Here is a 15,890-nt window from a genome sequence, read left to right as displayed (position 1 = left end):
GAGTCTATAAAGATGGGATTGATGTAGTCCCTTCTATGAGCTGCAGGAATGATCTTGAAGACTGTTTTTCATAGGATGGTGTGGGCTTTGGGGAAAGCTAGACACTATGCTGGTGCAATAACAGACTGGAGAATCACGTCGGAGCATGGACAGATGCCTCAAATCATCAGGCAAAAAAAGGGAAAGGCTTTTTTTGTACAGCCTGCAGTGGAGAAAGTTGCTGCATGTGAAAATGTAGAGGTTGTTAAGAACCCGAGTTCTTTGCCTACAGCAAACAAGGGTAGGAGAAGAGGAAGATTAAGGATCAGACCAAAGGGCAGAAGCTCTGTTTTCCTCTTTCAGTTGAGCTCATAAGATCTTCACAGTAATTTAGTGGAAGAAAAATTAGGTATTGGTCTAGTAATTCAATATGCTGTTATAGCCCAGAGTATCATGGGATGTACAGTTCTTTCATCTTTGACCAGACAACCCCTGTGAAAAGTTAATCAGAAAATAATATATTTTGGCATATGTTTTGCAGTCTTACTAGATTCTTTAGTTTTTTCTTCTGTGAAAAATAGAAAATAGTTGTGTAACAAATCCTGACAAGTATTCACAGCTACAATGAGTCAAGTGGTGGCTACACCATGTAATACTTTTTTTCTTCTCTGTCGTTTTGTTCCCATCAGACAAAGACACATCGCTGAGGAATGGGCTGCTGGTGTTTTTTTTCCTGGTCCTCCCACTCCTTGTAGCTGCTGCTCTGGCATTTGCAAAAAGAGACAGGCTGAAGCGATGCTGTAGAAGATTAATGTCACGCTGCCATTCGTAAGCATAGGCTGCTTTTTACCTTCTCCTCTGCCCTTTTGGAGTAGTCCACGGAGATGTGTTTACTCAAGCCACTGCCAAAGCATGGAGGCATATTCCAGTCCCAAGATGGCAGGCAAAGGCCCCTGCATCAAGTGACATGTGTAGCTTGCCTGGGCGATGACAGAAAAGATAAATTCATCTTAAATGGAGGGAGCAGCGAACTCTCTTTTTACGATTATGTTTGTTGTCGTGCATTGGGGATGGGGTTTATATTTTTGGGTCCCATCTTTGGTATAAAATGGCAAAATGAAGCTCTTGTAGTCCTAAACAGAAAAAGGGTTATGTTGTTTATTAGATTTGGGGGAAATATTATCTTCCTGACATTTGATATGTGCTAAGATATATAAATCCATCTAGCAGGTTCAAGGTGCTTGGATTCATAGCCTGCGCAGTCGTTCTGTCAAGGTCACACGCTCACACCGTCCGTATCCATTGGATTTCAGGTCACTTCAGTCACCACCTCCTAGGACAGAGACCGAACCGAGAGACTACCAGCACAGAGGCTTTTCACACGGCATGCCTTACGCTCCCAGAGCTGCTCCCATGGTAGGGATGATCCACTTTTCGTTACTTTGTCATGTGTTACTCTAAAGTAGTAGCAGTTGGCAGTGTGTATAATATAACAGTAGGCAGTTTATATAATTTTTGCCCTAATAAAAGCTTCAGAGTTACTTTATTTTTTTTCATTCCTGCAAATCAGGTTTTCTCTTTGCGAAGAGGCAAAGAGAACATTTATTTCCTGAGGTGTGTGGGGGGAACTCCTCAGTTTCCCACTGTTGAAGCTTTTTTACGGGCTCTGCTTGGCTTGGCGAGCAGTTTAACTGCTTTGCTAGCCCCACTCCTTCTCAGACCAGTTATCTCTCTGGGTGCAGTAATTAGCCAAAGCACACTTGCAGAACAAATCAAACGCTTGTCGCGATCAGCCTTTCTGTTTTTTCCAAAATACAGTACTTCTCAGGCTACTGTTGCTGCTTTCTGCTGAGTTTCTCAGAAGGAAAGAGCAACTCTGACATTTCCAGGTTTGTTTGCAAGTGGTCCTAAATGTCACTTAACAAACAAAACAAATGTTTAAATTCCCTACGTGCAGATCTGTGAGTGTTCTCATGTTTTTCTTCGTAGGATATGGAACCAAATACCTTTCCTGTTCCATCTTACCCAGTTAACCAGCATCCTCAGCAGGCTTACCACCAGCCTTACTATGGGTCTCCGCAATACCAGGCACCACAGCCACAGAAGCTGCCGACAAGGTTGGTTGAGTTACTGCAAATAACTATTGGCACTTGCGCTGGTGTGTATCGATTGTCGTTGCCTTCAGCCCTGTAAGCATTAGGGTCTTTCATCACACATTATATGCAAGCAGGACTGACCTTTCGTTGGAAGAAGGTCCTCCATTTCACACTGTGGGACTGCGGGGCTGTTACCCACAGCATTCATTCCACATGCTGTCACGGCTGCCTGTTGATTAACAGGTTTCAGGATGCTTTTTTGGGGCCAGATTAGCCCTGCATACAGGTGAATAAAATGTTTTTCAGAATAGGCAGGTTAAAAAGAAATTACTCAAAAATATGTCATTTTGCTCATTCATGAACGTTATTGCCAAGTATGGGATCATTTCTCATGAACTTTGAACAGAAAGTTTTCCTCTATTTTTCATTTTACTTTTTAATTGTATCTCTAAGATGTAACGGCTGTGCTGTAAAACAGAAAGCGGAAGGTGTCGAGAGGGAGTGCTTCAGAGCAGCCTGTGTTGGTGGGAAGCTCATGGGGGTCTTTAAACTATTTGGGCAGAAGATGGTGTGTTAACAAACGGGGGGTTCCCTGAGGATTTCAGGCAACGGAAAGCAGGGTCTGGCCATGCGTGTTCGCAGCGAGTGTTGAGCGTGGGGGCTGGGGAGCAGCTGGCAGGGGACAGTCCCCACCGTGGTGCCAGTGCCAGGCAAGGGGGCGAGGGACGTGCGTGTGGCTGTAGGCACGTGGGCTGACGCCAGCTTCTCTGTCCCCTTGCAGGCCGCCGCCTCCGCAGCAGAGATGTGCACCTCAGGGACCTCCTCCGCCACAGCAAAAAGGTTTACCTCAGGGACAGTATTTTCCTTCCCGACCGGCACCTTTGCCTCCCAAATAGCGTTTGGTTCTTTGGGGCTGTCACGTGAGCTGACCCGTTCACGAGACAGAGCTGGAGCTGCAGTTGTCCTTCTTGCATTGAGTGGCCCGTGGCAATCCCGGAGAGCCTTCCTGCTGCAGCCTGGGACGAGGCAGATGAGAGAGCGAAACGAGGAATGTAAAACTGCAAACTAAATACCTCTGCCAAAGCTACGGGAGCTGAGAACACCTGACCCGTTCCCAGATCTGAGTGCTGTGGCTTTGTGAACCGCAGCAGGGCTGTCCAGCTGGGAGGGGAGCAGCCTGCAGTTGGGTAATCTTTAAGGACAGCACTTGGGGGTTGCTTTTGGTTTCCCCATTTCTGCGATGAGCCCCAGTAATGGAATTGTCTGATTTGTTGTCATCTTTCTAAATGTACAGTGAAGAATCAGAGTAACCCCACGCCGTCTGCAAAACAAGATCTGGCCAATTGATCTAAAATTATTTGGCACTGACTGGGAAATGTTACCGTTTCCACATTAATGGCACAAGTGAAATAAGGTATCAGTGTACTTTTTCAGAGGAAGATAAATATCTTGTAAACATGTTTATGCATGTATATATGTTTATTGATGTGTAGTAATGCACTTAAATTCTTACTTCCATGCTGACTGACACTAAGCTGTGCTATATGAGCACTGATTTTATAGTTTTAAATTAGTAGTTGTGAGTTGCTAAATGAGAATCCTGTGCTAATCTCCACTAATATCATGAATGGACAATGAAAATAAAGGTACGAAAAGACACGGCCATATTTTGGTTTTAAAAAATGGGGTGCTCTTAGGTTTTAATTTGGGTTGAAGGACTGAGTAGCAGTCCCTGCAGAACACAGAGAAGCAAAAAAAGTCTCTTTGCCCAGATCACCTGAGCTTCTCTGAGCACTTTAACAGGAACCTGTTGGCTAATGCAACCTTTTCACCTCGTCCCCAAACCGTTTTAGTGTCAGTCAGGATGCTTACAGGCTAGCTGGCGTTGGATGGGACTGCCACCCTTTCTACACCACTGACTAAACCGCGTTGTAAAACTCTCTCTGAAAAGGAGCGTTGAGTGTTTGGTGTGCTGGCCGAGGAGAGGAGGGCTGCTAGTCGTGGCGCCGTTGGGCTGTGGGTAGAAACTGGATGCTGGTGGTCACAAATAATCTGTTACACAAACTTTGCTGAAAATGAAATAAGTACTGAAAGGAGTGCTTGGCTTTTTCACTTAGTGCTAGCCACAGAGTACAGACTCAATCTGTAAAATCCCCCGTAATATTGCCAAAAAAAGAAATATATTTTCCTCTGTATATACATATATATATATATATAGTGTTTGCATTTGCAGTAATAAAATACTTGAACTCCTGTGGTTTCCCCTAGGCTTAGACTTAAGATTTATAACACTATTAAAATATGTAAAACGTCACCTAGAATATCACCAGATGTATTTGTGGGGGTCTCCTGTTTGTTCCAAGATAATCAGTCCCTAATTGGTGTTGTATTTCCTCGGTTCGGGCTGTCTGTAGCGAAGCTGGAGGCGGCGGCGGTGGGAGCAGGGGCGAGGGGAGGGGAGCCAGGGGATGAAGCCATCCACGAGACGTACTTGATTGTATTTGAAGCTGTATGTGTGAACTAAAACTATGCTGAAAATGGTGCCTTTTAATAGATAAAGAGTTTTTATACTTCCAGCGTGCACGTTAGCAGTATTCGCAGGGGGGTGGTGTGGGGCAGCGGACACGCGGTGTGTAGCAGCGATCCTGGGAAGGGAAATGGCTCAGGTTCTACACGTTGGCTGTTGGAGGTGACCACTGACTGTTCTTTAAAGTGAACTCCTAGAGCCACCAACACACGCTGCCCTGCTGGGGCCGTACCTGGTGCCTGTGGTGGCTGCGGGTCCGTGTCGCAGCGCGGGGTCCGTGCCCTGCTCACGGTGTGCCCAGGCTCGGCAGCCCCCAGCGAGTCCCCAGGTCCCTCCTGGTGGTCCCCAGGTCTTGCACGGTTCCTGCAGGCCAAGCACGGGACACGGGACATCGGTTTGGCGTCACCGGGGTCCCGGGGAAGCCCAGCCGCAGAGGGACCGTCCCTGTGCTGCTGCCAGCCTAACGCACCCCAGGCCCTGGCGGTGCAGCCTCCCGTGGGGGCCTGGAGCATCCCTGCATCTCGAGGGGAGGTCCGGGGGGGACACATCTCACAGCCCCTGCCCGCAGCGAGGGAGCTTCCCTGAGCCTTCCCCAGGGGCGGATGCCCACTGGAACAGAGATCAGTGTTTGCTCCGTGATGACGCCTTATCAGCAACCTTTGGCCGTGTTTGCTCAGACCCTCCAGCCATTGGGCGGCCGGGCCTGGCCCCCCCGGACAAGGTACGCTTTGGTGGCCGTGGCGCGCGGCGCGGGCTCGGCACGTACCGGGAGCGGGGCAGCCGGCACGTCTCCACCGAGCCAGAGCACGGCCAGACCTCGCGGGCAGCGCCCGGTGATGGAGCCCGGCGACGGCACGGAGGAGACCCCGCAGCCTCTGGCACTGGCCAGGTTTCAGCTCTCCGAGGAGTTCGGCTTCCTTCTCCCCGATCCTCTGGTAGGAGATGGCTGCGCTGCTGCGTCTGCGGGCTACGAGGGCCAGGGAACAGAAAAATAGAGGGGCTGGTGAGCGGCTTTCTGGGTGGGTTTCAATTAATGCTACTCTAACAGTTTGTAAAGAGCAGTGGGGAAGGCGCGTGCTATTTTGGGTTAGGCAGTTTCATAAGACAAACCCCTCGCTTTAAAAATGATTAAACTGGCTGCAGCGAGTGGCACAGGGAGAGGAGAAGGAGCTTTGCAATTCACACGTTGGCCTTGGCTTTGCAGGATTTCAGGGAATACGAGGAGAGCAGTTGGAGGATGGGAGATCTCAGAGCGGTGCCATTTATCACTGGGCTCACTTCGCAGCGGGAGCGCTCAGGGACTGGCAGATACTTGTTTATCAGCCGTTAATTCACAATTACCCAGGCTGGTGTTACGAGAGGAGGAACCAGAGGCAAACCGTTAGCACAATGTGCAGGGCTGGGTGGATGCTGGGAGCCGGGGCTGGCAGTGCCCGCTGCCCTCCCTTCCCCGTGGGCGCTGCCAGAGCCCCAGGAAAACCTCTGCGAACGCGGCAGGGTGGGACGGCGAAGGAACCCCAGTCCTCCCTGGCCGGGCACTGTCTGGCACAGCCCTCCCCGAGGCTGCCCAGCCCCAGAGTGGCTCACAGCCCCACTCCCCTGGTTGCCTTCCCTCCCTGGCCCGTACGGCTCTCCTGCGGTACAGCCGGGGGAGCTGGGTGTTGCCTCGGCTCCAAAGAGTTTACCCAGGGCTGGGCTTATCTCCAAGCCCTCTGTTCCCTCCTGCTCCTGTCCCAGCACCTCCCGTGCCCCAGCACGGGGTTACTGTCCCCACCCCGGGACACACAGGCTCTGCAGCAGCTCCCTGAGGGTCACGCCGGTCCCCAGAGCTCCCTCAGTGCAGGAGCCGTGGGTGCGCAGGGGACGTGCCCCCCTCTGCTCCCCCGGACCCCGCGCCGGGGCAGCCAGCCCGGCTCTCTCAGCCGAGCCATCACCTCCAAGCCCAGTGACTTCTTCCCCGGCCTGGCGCTGGCAGTGCCATGTTTGCTGTGAGCTGTCCCCCCTCGGCTGCCGCCTGCCCGCGCTGCGCTGCTCCGGGCCCCATTTCTCACAACCTCTCGCTGTTTCACGAGGGACGGTGGTGGCAGCTTGTCCCCCCAGCCCAGCACAGCCCTGAAGCCTCCTCTTTAGGGGAGGGGGCTGCCCTCTCCCCTGGGCCAGCTCTGCTGGCGCCAGATTTAACCCCTGGACACATCTGCCTCATCCTGAGCTGCTCGGGAGGAGAGAAGAGCCCCAGCCTTGCGCTGCCGCGCGCAGCCGGGCAGTGCAGTGACAGCCTCCCTCTCGCCCCCACACCAAGGCGGAGCTGCCGGCGCCCTACGGCCCCTGGATGGAGGTTGCCCACGACCTGCCTCAGCTCATCGCAAGCCATCGGCTCCGCTCACGAGTTCTCCAGGTACCCGTGTGAGCTCCCCTGGCTCTGGAGCTCGCTCTTCAGCATTGAACAGGCTGCCCAGGGCAGTGGTGGGGTCACCATCGTGTGCGTCCCAGCGTGAGGGGGGGCAGCGCCTTTTGGGGTGAAATCCTGCAGTTTGCTGTCCGTGCTCACAAACCAGCAATGGCAAATCGGGAGCAAGTCCTGCAGGGGCAGGAGGGCACGGAGGGCGGGGGCCAGGGCAGGCAGAGGCACTGGGAGGGTCTCTCTCTGGCTGGGGGGCAGCCCCCCACCGTGGGGGCCCTGGGCATCGCCTGCGGTGCCCCTCGCTCCCAAGGGTCTCCCTGGCAGATGCCACAGCTGAGCGCCCGGCACCTCTATGGGCACGAGGAGCTGCGCCTGGCGCATCTGGTGCTCGGCTTCATCACCATGGGCTACGTCTGGCAGGAGGGCGAGGAGGGCGCCGTGAAGGTAAAAGCAACTGGAGCGAGTTCACCTACTCCTTGGGGTCTGGGGGTGATGCTGCTCCCCTGGGACTCATCCCGTGGAGCAAAGCCCCTGTCCCGAGGCTGCAGCAGGAGTGTGGCCCCTCCTGCCTGGTTGGGTGCCCCTAGACGGGCACCTTTCGCCAGCCTGACAGTGTCCCCGTCCTCTCCTGTGCTTTGTGCCATTCAGGTCCTGCCCCGGAATCTCGCTGTCCCCTTCTGGGAGGTCTCGCAGGCCCTCGGCCTCCCACCCATCCTCACCCACGCAGACTTTGTGTTGGCCAACTGGAGGAGGAAGGACCCCAACGGGTAAATGGGCAAACGGGGCGGGGGGCCTGTCTCATGGAGGGGTCTGGGGAAGGGTCTTGCTGGGCAGGGGGGAGCGGCACCGGGTGCCTCTGGGAGCATCATCCCAGGGACGGCGCTTCCCCTGGGCCAGCTCCCACGGAGCACAGTCCGCTGCTGAAACAATTCATAACCTCTCTCTTTCTCTCTCCTTTTCTTGTGCATTTGCTGGCAATAACTGAAATGCCTTCAGGCCTCTGGAAATTGAGTAAGTACTTAAGATGCTTATTTATTTTCTGACAGTATTAGTTTTGTTTGAACTGGCTTAGTGCTCCGACACTGCAGGGCTCTGCTTGGGTTGAACCTCTCTCTTGATGCACGAGCGCAGCAAGCCCCGCTCAGTCTTTGGCACACAAACGCCGCTGCAACAGCAGCAACGTGCCGGGGCTGCGGCTGAGCCGTGGGCTGCTCAAGCTTGGCCATCACAGGCCAGGCTTTCAGCCCAGCGAGCGCACGGAGAGGGTCGTGGACCCCTCTGAACCAGAGCAGCCCCTCTCCCCCTGTGCTCTGTGCCAGCTCGTCTCTGCCCACGGTGCAGATAAGAGGCTCTGCAGCTCTTTTCTGCTCCGAGGGCTCAGCGGGTCCTGGGGTGTGCGGGGAAACCCCGACCAAGAGCCCCCCTGACCCCCGTCCCTGCAGGAACCTGGACACCATCGTCTCGCTGCCCGGCGGGGAGAGCCTGCGAGGCTTCGTCCTCGTCACCCTCCTGGTAGAGAAGGCGGCTGTGCCTGGGATTAAGGTAGGGAGCCGCTGTGCCCCGTAGCTCTTTGCTCGCCCTGAGCACCCACGAGGTGTGCCCGGCCCCTGCACGCTTGCCCCCGGGCTGGGGGGGGCACGGAGCTGGCGTGGGTGGCAGCAGGTATCCAGGGCTGCTGGACGCAGACACCCCGGCCCCCACATCACTCAGTGCTCTCCCTCCTCTCCTCTCGCAGGCCGTCGTTCAGGCCCTTCGTGCCATCCTGCAGCTCGACGAGGAGACCCTGCACGGAGCCCTGCAGGAGCTGGCGGAGGCCATCGGGGCCATGGGCAAGGCTTTGAGGCGGATGCACGGTAACCGCAGCCTGCGGCGGGAGGGCAGGGGAATAATTGCCCGCAGCAACGTCCATGGTCTGATTTCCTCCTAGACTACGTGGATCCGGCAGTGTTTTACACGGTGATCCGGATCTTTCTCTCTGGGTAAGTGCAGCGCCGTTCCCTCCAGAGCCGTGTCGGGAGCTCCTGGGCCAGGGGAGCAGGGGATGCGCTGGGAAGGGGCAGCTCGGACGGGGCACGGGGTCCTGCGGGGCGGGGAAGGACCCGGCGCTGTGTCCCCAAGGGTGGTCCCAAGGGTGACATGGTCCTGCCGCCCTCGAGGGAGGGAGTTCCCAGGTGCTCGACCCACCGCGCAGAGCCGGAGCCGCTGGGCAAGGACCATGGCAGAGGGCTGGGGTCTGTCCCCCCCCCCCGGCTTCTCTCCATCCCACCCTTCAGCTCAGCCCCCGCACGATCTCTGCACCGCAACAGCCGTAACTCTTGGCCCGAACAGCTTTGGTAGGACGAGACTAACTTCTCCCTGCTCCACACTGCACACACAAAGCTGCAAAGCTGAGTGCGGGTCTCTTCCCCCTGCCTGTTAAGGAAACATCTATAACAAGCCTCTTGCTGTTGCTCCGTTACAATTCCATTAATTAACAACACCATTCCCCCCCAACACTGAACAGAGTCAGCTGGGCGAGGCAGCAGCCGGCACGAGAGCCAGCGCTGCGGTTTGCCGTCCCTCAGCGTCCCCGTGGAGCATCCCCAGCTGCTCCGCTCCGGCTTCTCAGGGGGTTTCTATTTCTGTTTCTCCTCAGCATTCCTGAGTCAAAAGGCTCCATGCCATGATTAGGTTTCTCTCATTTTTTATCCAAGCTGACCTTGTCTTGATGGTCATCTGCCTGGAAAAACATGCCTTTGAAATTCCCTTCTGCTTATAAGAACTTCCCACTAGTAAAGGTTACTATAAATACATCCCCGGGAGAGCTAAAAATATTATGGTATTTGATAATGAATCTATTTTCTCTGCATTTTTGTGCAAAATCTGCTCCAGTCATCAAACGGCCTTAGCAGCCAGCACCGAAAGCTTCATGAAACAGTGCATTCTTCAGAAGGTCACGGGATATTTTTGTGCCAGGCGCATTATCTCTGAAATCATAACTCCTCTTCCCATTTATCCATTTTTGCACAACAGCCGGATGACAGGGGCTGTGAGTTAATGGTGCTCGGGGGGGAGGCACACGCTGCCCGGTCACTGGGCTCACCGAGGACGAGCAGCTTTATGAGAGGGAGGAAATCACATTACAGGCTTGTTCTCTGCTGAGGTAAATAAAGGCAGGGTGTCCTGCACTGTCCTTAAAGACCTCATCTCGAGAGTAACCAGAACAGGCAAAAATCCAAAGTACAAACTTCAAGGGCTCGGAAGAGCGCTTGGGTGACTGTCTCCCACTCCTCCTGGTCACCGGGATTTCACGGAATTAATGCACCAGGAGCTGCTGTCTGGCTTTGCCCAGACAAGGGCCCCCTCCCCTCCTGCACCCCCTGTGCAGCTCTCTGGGTGCAGCCCCCGCGCGGGGCCGGGCGGCCGTGGGTGCTCCCAGCGTGCAGCAGCCCCACAGCACGATCCCCGGCTCGCAGGCAGGGGGTCAGGGGGGATTCGTCCCTACACCCGCGACCTTGTCGTGCGCCTCGACGCAGGGTTTGCTGTCCAAGTTTATCTCGCGTTTGAGGACGGCCGACGGGGCTGAGCGAGGAGGGGGAGATCCATGGGCCGCGTCAGGAAGGTTTTGCTCCCTCTTGCTGGCCCAGGGTCCCTTCCCGCAGCCCCCCGGGCGCTCCCCGCCTGACCGCCGTGTCCCCCCCAGCTGGAAGGATAACCCGGCCATGCCCGAGGGGCTCGTGTACGAAGGGGTGTCCGAGGAGCCGGCAACGTACTCAGGGGGGAGCGCGGCGCAGAGCACCGTCCTTCACGCCTTTGACGAGCTCCTGGGGATCCGCCACGGCGAGGAGAGCAGTAAGTCACACGCTTTTCCTTTTTCCTAAGCAAACGGGGGGCAGGGGAAGAGCCAGAGCAATTCCCAGGGCTGTGCCCAGCTCTGCCGGCCGACGGGACACGCGCCCACCTCGCCCTGCAGAGCCCGGCTGGGACAAGACTCTGCCCGGTTCGTTAGGGAGGAAATCTATAAAGGATTTATAAAATCTATAGGAGGAAATCTATAAAGGAGGCTCTGGCAGGCGCTTCCTCACCGCTGTGAATTCCCCCCTGGACAGACTTTGCTTTTTGCACGTCAGCGTTTTACTGAGGTTATCTACGGGAGCAGAGATGATGGGGCAGAGCACGCCAGCACCCTGCCAGTAACTCAGCCCATCCATTCACGGAGCGTCGCATTAGGCTGGCCCACAGGAGAATATATTTCTCAGAAATTAGTGAAACCACTCTAATAGCAAAAGAAAAAAAAAAAACAAACCCAAACAACCCAAAACCAAAACGCTGAGAGCAAGGGCTAAAACCTGCTTTTTAGGGTTAAGACCAGCCTTAACGGAGCAGTGACCTAATGTGGGTTTTCTTTCTCAATTAATTAATTGGAAGCACCGAGACAGAGCAGAGGAGGGCAGGAGGCTGCGCTGGCTGCTGGCACCACAGGGCACAGCTGGGTGTTGGGGACAGGCAGTGGTCACCAGCCTGCGGGAAGGATGCTTCAGGGCTTCGTGCTCCCGGCGTCGCGGGAGGCAAAACTCCCGGGTGGTTTCCCACCGCTGAGCGAGTTGCGGCCACCACAACATCCTTCCTCCTTTGCTGGTGTCTCGCAGGCGCCTTCCTGCACAGGATGAGGGACTACATGCCCCCGCCGCACAGAGCCTTCGTGGAGGAGATCCGCCGAGCCCCGTCCCTGCGGCAGCACGTGCTCTCCTCCACGGACACGCGGCTCCGCGCTGCCTTCAACCGCTGTGTCTCTGCGCTGGCAGACTTCAGGTCCTGCCACATCGCCGTCGTCACCAGGTACATCGCCGTGGCGGCAGCCAAAGCCAAGGCCGAGCGAGCAGAGCCGGGCAACGGGGCTGGCCCCTCTGCGGGGAAGCCCCCGTCCGCGCTGGAGGCCAAAGGGACCGGCGGGTCCCACATCTTCAGCTTCCTGAAGAGCGTCAGGGACAGCACCAGGGCGGGGGGGATAAGGGCCTGACCCACCCCGGGGGTTTGCCGGGCACCGCGCGGAGCGGGTGCAGGAGGCCGAGCGGCTCCGGTGCGTGTCTGCGACCTTCACCGAACGCCCCCGCTCAGCAGCACCCGTCCTGCTGCTCGCCTCTGGGGCACGGGGAGCGCGTCTGGGCTCTCGAGGGAGGAGAGCACTGCTGCTGACAGCCCCAAAAGGCACAGAGTGAGCGCAGCGTCCTCCCACGGCACTGGGATGGGCACAGCGTCCTTCCATGCCACCAGGGTGGGCACAGCATCCTCCCACAACACCAGGATGGGCACAGCGTCCTCCCACGGCACCAGAATGGGCACAGCATCCTCCCACGGCACTGGGATGGGCACAGCATCCTCCCACGGCACTGGGATGGGCACAGCATCCTTCCACAGCACCAGCATGGGCACAGCGTCCTTCCATGGCACCGGGATGGGCACAGCATCCTCCCACAGCACCAGGGTGGGCACAGCATCCTCCCACGGCACCGGGAGCAGCTGTGGCTGGACACACCTGGGGTTACACGGACTAATAAAGCAGCAGTTCCCAGACCCAGCCGTGCTGCCGGGCCCTGTGTCCGTCGCGAAGCCGCGTCCCCGGCCCGTCGCGACATCCCAGCGCTTCTCCATCGCGAGGTGGCGGCAGACACCTGCCTTTGGCTCCGCCGCCGGGCTCGCTCGCAGCCGAGGACCGGGGGAGGCAGGTACAGCGGGGCACCGGTGGGGATCGGGGGGGGCTGCGGCAAGTGCTGGGGGCCGCAAGACGGGGCTTCCCGACGGGCACCCCGGTCTCAGGTCGGGCTCTCGGTGGCCCGGCGTTTCACAATCACCCGTGTGGGTCCAGGACAGGCGGTTTTCTCTGCTGCAGCGCCTGTCCCCGGTTAGAACAGCAGAGACCTGACACCGCTGGTGCGTCGGCAGCGGGACCGCAGTTGCTCACAGGGGAAGGCTGCTGCCAAGCGCCAGCTCCCGGGGCGTGGGAACGATGCTGAAGTGACCCAACCCCAGCCGAGAGGGGAGAGCGGACGAGAGGAGTGAGCGGGGCGTGTGGGGACAGCGCGGGCTGTCGTGGAGGGGCTGCGTTAAGGCGCGAGGTTTTACTCCCCATTGCCAACTTCTTTGCAGCTCCTGATTTGTTAAGGGCTCAGGAGGTCACAGGGGCAAAGCTGTAATGCTTGGGCAGGCACAGGCTGCACTTCCTTAAGTCTCAGTGAGCGATGCCATGCTGTGGCGGGGGAGCGGGGACAGAGGGTTTCCTCGAGGGGCTGCAAGGGAGAAACACCTCAGCCAAACCCATGGTCCTCACCAGGTACGTGCCACAGACCAGCACCCAGCCTGATGCCAGGCTCAGCGCCCAAGGTGCCCTTTTACAGCGAGAGAGCATCCCCAGACTCCCCAGAATCAGCATCTTTAGGGCAATCAGGCCATATGCCTCCGTGTTTTGCCTGCCCAGTTTTGCTGGCCCAGCCACCGGAGACAGGTTTCGCACCCAATCAGTGTCTTGCTGCAAAAATAGCTCTGGCAGTGCCACTTCTGCGCTGTCAGAAGAGTCAAGGTCCTTAGAAATGAGACTTTATTCCCATAAGGGCAACAAAAAGCTCAGCACACGGCAGCTTGAATTATTAAAGCTCCTCGCTAAATTTTATTCTGTGCCCTCTTGGAAAGGCAGTCCTGACGCTGGGGCTTGGGAGAAGATATCTTCAGTAAACAACCTATGGGAACGTGTCAGCACCTTTAAATCTTTGCCTGGCAGCCCTCATTCCACTCGATCCTCATTTCTGAATAGCTGCTGCATATTTTATGTAGGAAATATTTCATTCTGATGATTGTCTTGGTCTATTGCATTTCAGACCATTTCAGGAAAACAGCAAACTTAGAGAGGGGGGGGAACCATCACTCCAGCTAAACGAGAAATACAATCAGGCCTGGCAGGGACCCGGCGTGGGCTGGTGCTGGGGGGACGTGAGGGCTCCACGTGCGCTGTGGGGTGCCCGAACCCAAGATATTGGTGCCAGGAAGGGCCAAAGGGCCCCCGGGGGGATTTTGTTCCTGCTGCAAACCCTTCCCCACACACGCTGCCCCTGCCCCGGACCAGCAGAATCCAGCAACACTCCAACTCGGGAGGAAGGAGGGCGGCTTCGTGCCACCTTGGAAGAGAAAAGGGGAGCTGGGAAACCAGAGGAGAGATGCCAGAGGGCCAAGGGGGTACCCCGCACCCGCGGGCACGTGCACCTTCAACACACACCTTTTGGGGCATGAAGAAGGTGCCTAAAAACTGCACAGAAAGGGTCGGACCACGGCGTTCCCAGGTGGGCAAACTCCACAGCAAGGGCTCACGCTTGAGTCCGCTTTACCCGGGGCTTTGTGAGAGACGCATCCAGTGACAACACACGCGTTAGGCAGATTCAGCTGCTTTAAAGCCGGACTCGGGGAGGCTCCTGCCGCCCTCGCGGCGCCCAGACAGCGACGCACAGACCCTGCCTCTCTTCTCCCGGCAGGCTGGGACAGCCGCTTCGCGAGAGCTTTGATTTCTCTCTGTTTCCAAACCACTGCTGTCTAATATTGATCACAAGACGCAGACATCTAAGGTCTCGGGTGTGTTACGGCTGGAAGCACGTTGCACTTAAATAATTTATGCCTATGCCTAAAAAAATGCCACAAGGTGTTTGAGAGCAGCACGGTGCCTGGTGTTCGTTCTGTGCAGTGCCACCTGCATGGCAGCCCACGGGCACCCAGCGAGCCGGGGACGTGCGGGATGAGCCCGGCCGCAGCTCTCCATCCCCTTTACAGAGCCACTGGTGTAGCAGCAGTGTCCGGTCTCTGCTGCTCTGCTCCCTGTGCCCTGTTTCGAGCCCGCAGCCTTTCCCCAGCCAGCGCCCGGCCCTCGCGGGGCGGCACTGAACAGCAGCCACGGACCCGAACTGGCACCACCCGCACAGAAAACTCTGTTATCTCTGCAAACAGGGGCCCGGCCCTGCGGCGCTGAGGCACACGTTTCCATTGCGAAGCTGCAGCCTGGGAGCCACCCGCCGGCCCCGGCACTCCCAGCCCTGCTCCGGGGTGTCCCCCTTGGGCTTAACTCCTCGTTACCCCCTTTTATTAAGCAGAGATTCCCCCCCCTGTGGTGTCTGACGGTCGGACCCGTGTGATGGAGGAGGAAGCCTGGAGCACACCCACGGTGGCAGGAGGAGACCTTCGATGCCACCAAACCTCACGAGAGCCCTGGTTGGTCCCGGGACCTGCCCGCAGCGTGGTGGCCAGGCCAGTCCCCAGTCCTGCCCACCGGGCCCCCTCCTTGGCAGCCGCCATCCCACCCACGCTGCTTGCTCAGACTTTCCATCCTTCTCCTTGGTTGCTCCAGCCCCAGGCTCCCTCGTTGCCTTGCCCGGGTCTCGCCCAGGTCACCTTCCACTGCGGCAAATCTGCGCGATGGTTCCCGAGACGCCTCGTCCCGGTGGCCGGGCTGCTGGCCCCCTCCCCAGGGCATCTCAGCCCAGCAGACACAGCCAAGCGCTTTGCTGCAGCTCCTGCTGCCGCCCCCGTCCCCGTGAATATTTGAAATCGAACAAGAATACAAACATTTGGATTCTAGACACTTCCCAGCCCCGACCTTATTTATCGTACTTGGCTCTGCTCCTGGCACCGGGGCCAGCAGAGGCTCCAAACGACTTGGGTTATTTAACGTGCTGTGCACAGATCAGTCTCGCTCTCCCCTCTAGCCACAGGTTTCCCTTTGTGGTTTGCTGCACACTTATTATGACCATCAATATCCAAGTAATTAAAATCCCCCATTATCCAGGTCCTGGCTGCCATAGGAGTTCCTCATAAGCTATAAACCATTTCATGATCAACTTCCCTTAAGCGCCCGGGAGGGCTGCAGCCTCCT

The 15,890-nt window shown here is 56.9% G+C and overlaps 2 protein-coding genes across 2 annotated transcripts in view; both read left to right on the top strand.

Moving 5' to 3' along the window:
• ADAM9 (ADAM metallopeptidase domain 9) overlaps positions 1 to 4,651 on the top strand; it is a 28,347-nt gene extending 23,696 nt beyond the window's left edge. Inside the window, exons 19-22 of the mRNA XM_068421483.1 lie at positions 669 to 807; positions 1,293 to 1,395; positions 1,969 to 2,096; positions 2,857 to 4,651. Coding sequence (XP_068277584.1) covers positions 669 to 807; positions 1,293 to 1,395; positions 1,969 to 2,096; positions 2,857 to 2,971 — 485 coding nt within the window. The 3' untranslated portion in view covers positions 2,972 to 4,651. The remainder of the gene's footprint in view (positions 1 to 668; positions 808 to 1,292; positions 1,396 to 1,968; positions 2,097 to 2,856) is intronic.
• A 589-nt stretch (positions 4,652 to 5,240) lies between these two features.
• LOC137675279 (indoleamine 2,3-dioxygenase 2-like) lies at positions 5,241 to 12,002 on the top strand. The gene is made up of 10 exons (XM_068421282.1): positions 5,241 to 5,537; positions 6,902 to 6,997; positions 7,328 to 7,447; positions 7,652 to 7,770; positions 8,000 to 8,014; positions 8,446 to 8,545; positions 8,739 to 8,856; positions 8,931 to 8,982; positions 10,686 to 10,834; positions 11,632 to 12,002. The coding sequence occupies exons 1-10, from the start codon at positions 5,241 to 5,243 to the stop codon at positions 12,000 to 12,002; spliced, it is 1,437 nt and encodes a 478-aa protein (XP_068277383.1).
• The last annotated feature ends 3,888 nt before the right edge of the window (positions 12,003 to 15,890 follow it).

Source organism: Nyctibius grandis, chromosome 33 (assembly GCF_013368605.1).
Source record: "Nyctibius grandis isolate bNycGra1 chromosome 33, bNycGra1.pri, whole genome shotgun sequence".
Classification (NCBI taxonomy): Eukaryota; Metazoa; Chordata; class Aves; order Nyctibiiformes; family Nyctibiidae; genus Nyctibius; species Nyctibius grandis.
Note: the sequence above shows the minus strand (reverse complement) of the source record. Positions and strands in the feature narration are given on the sequence as shown.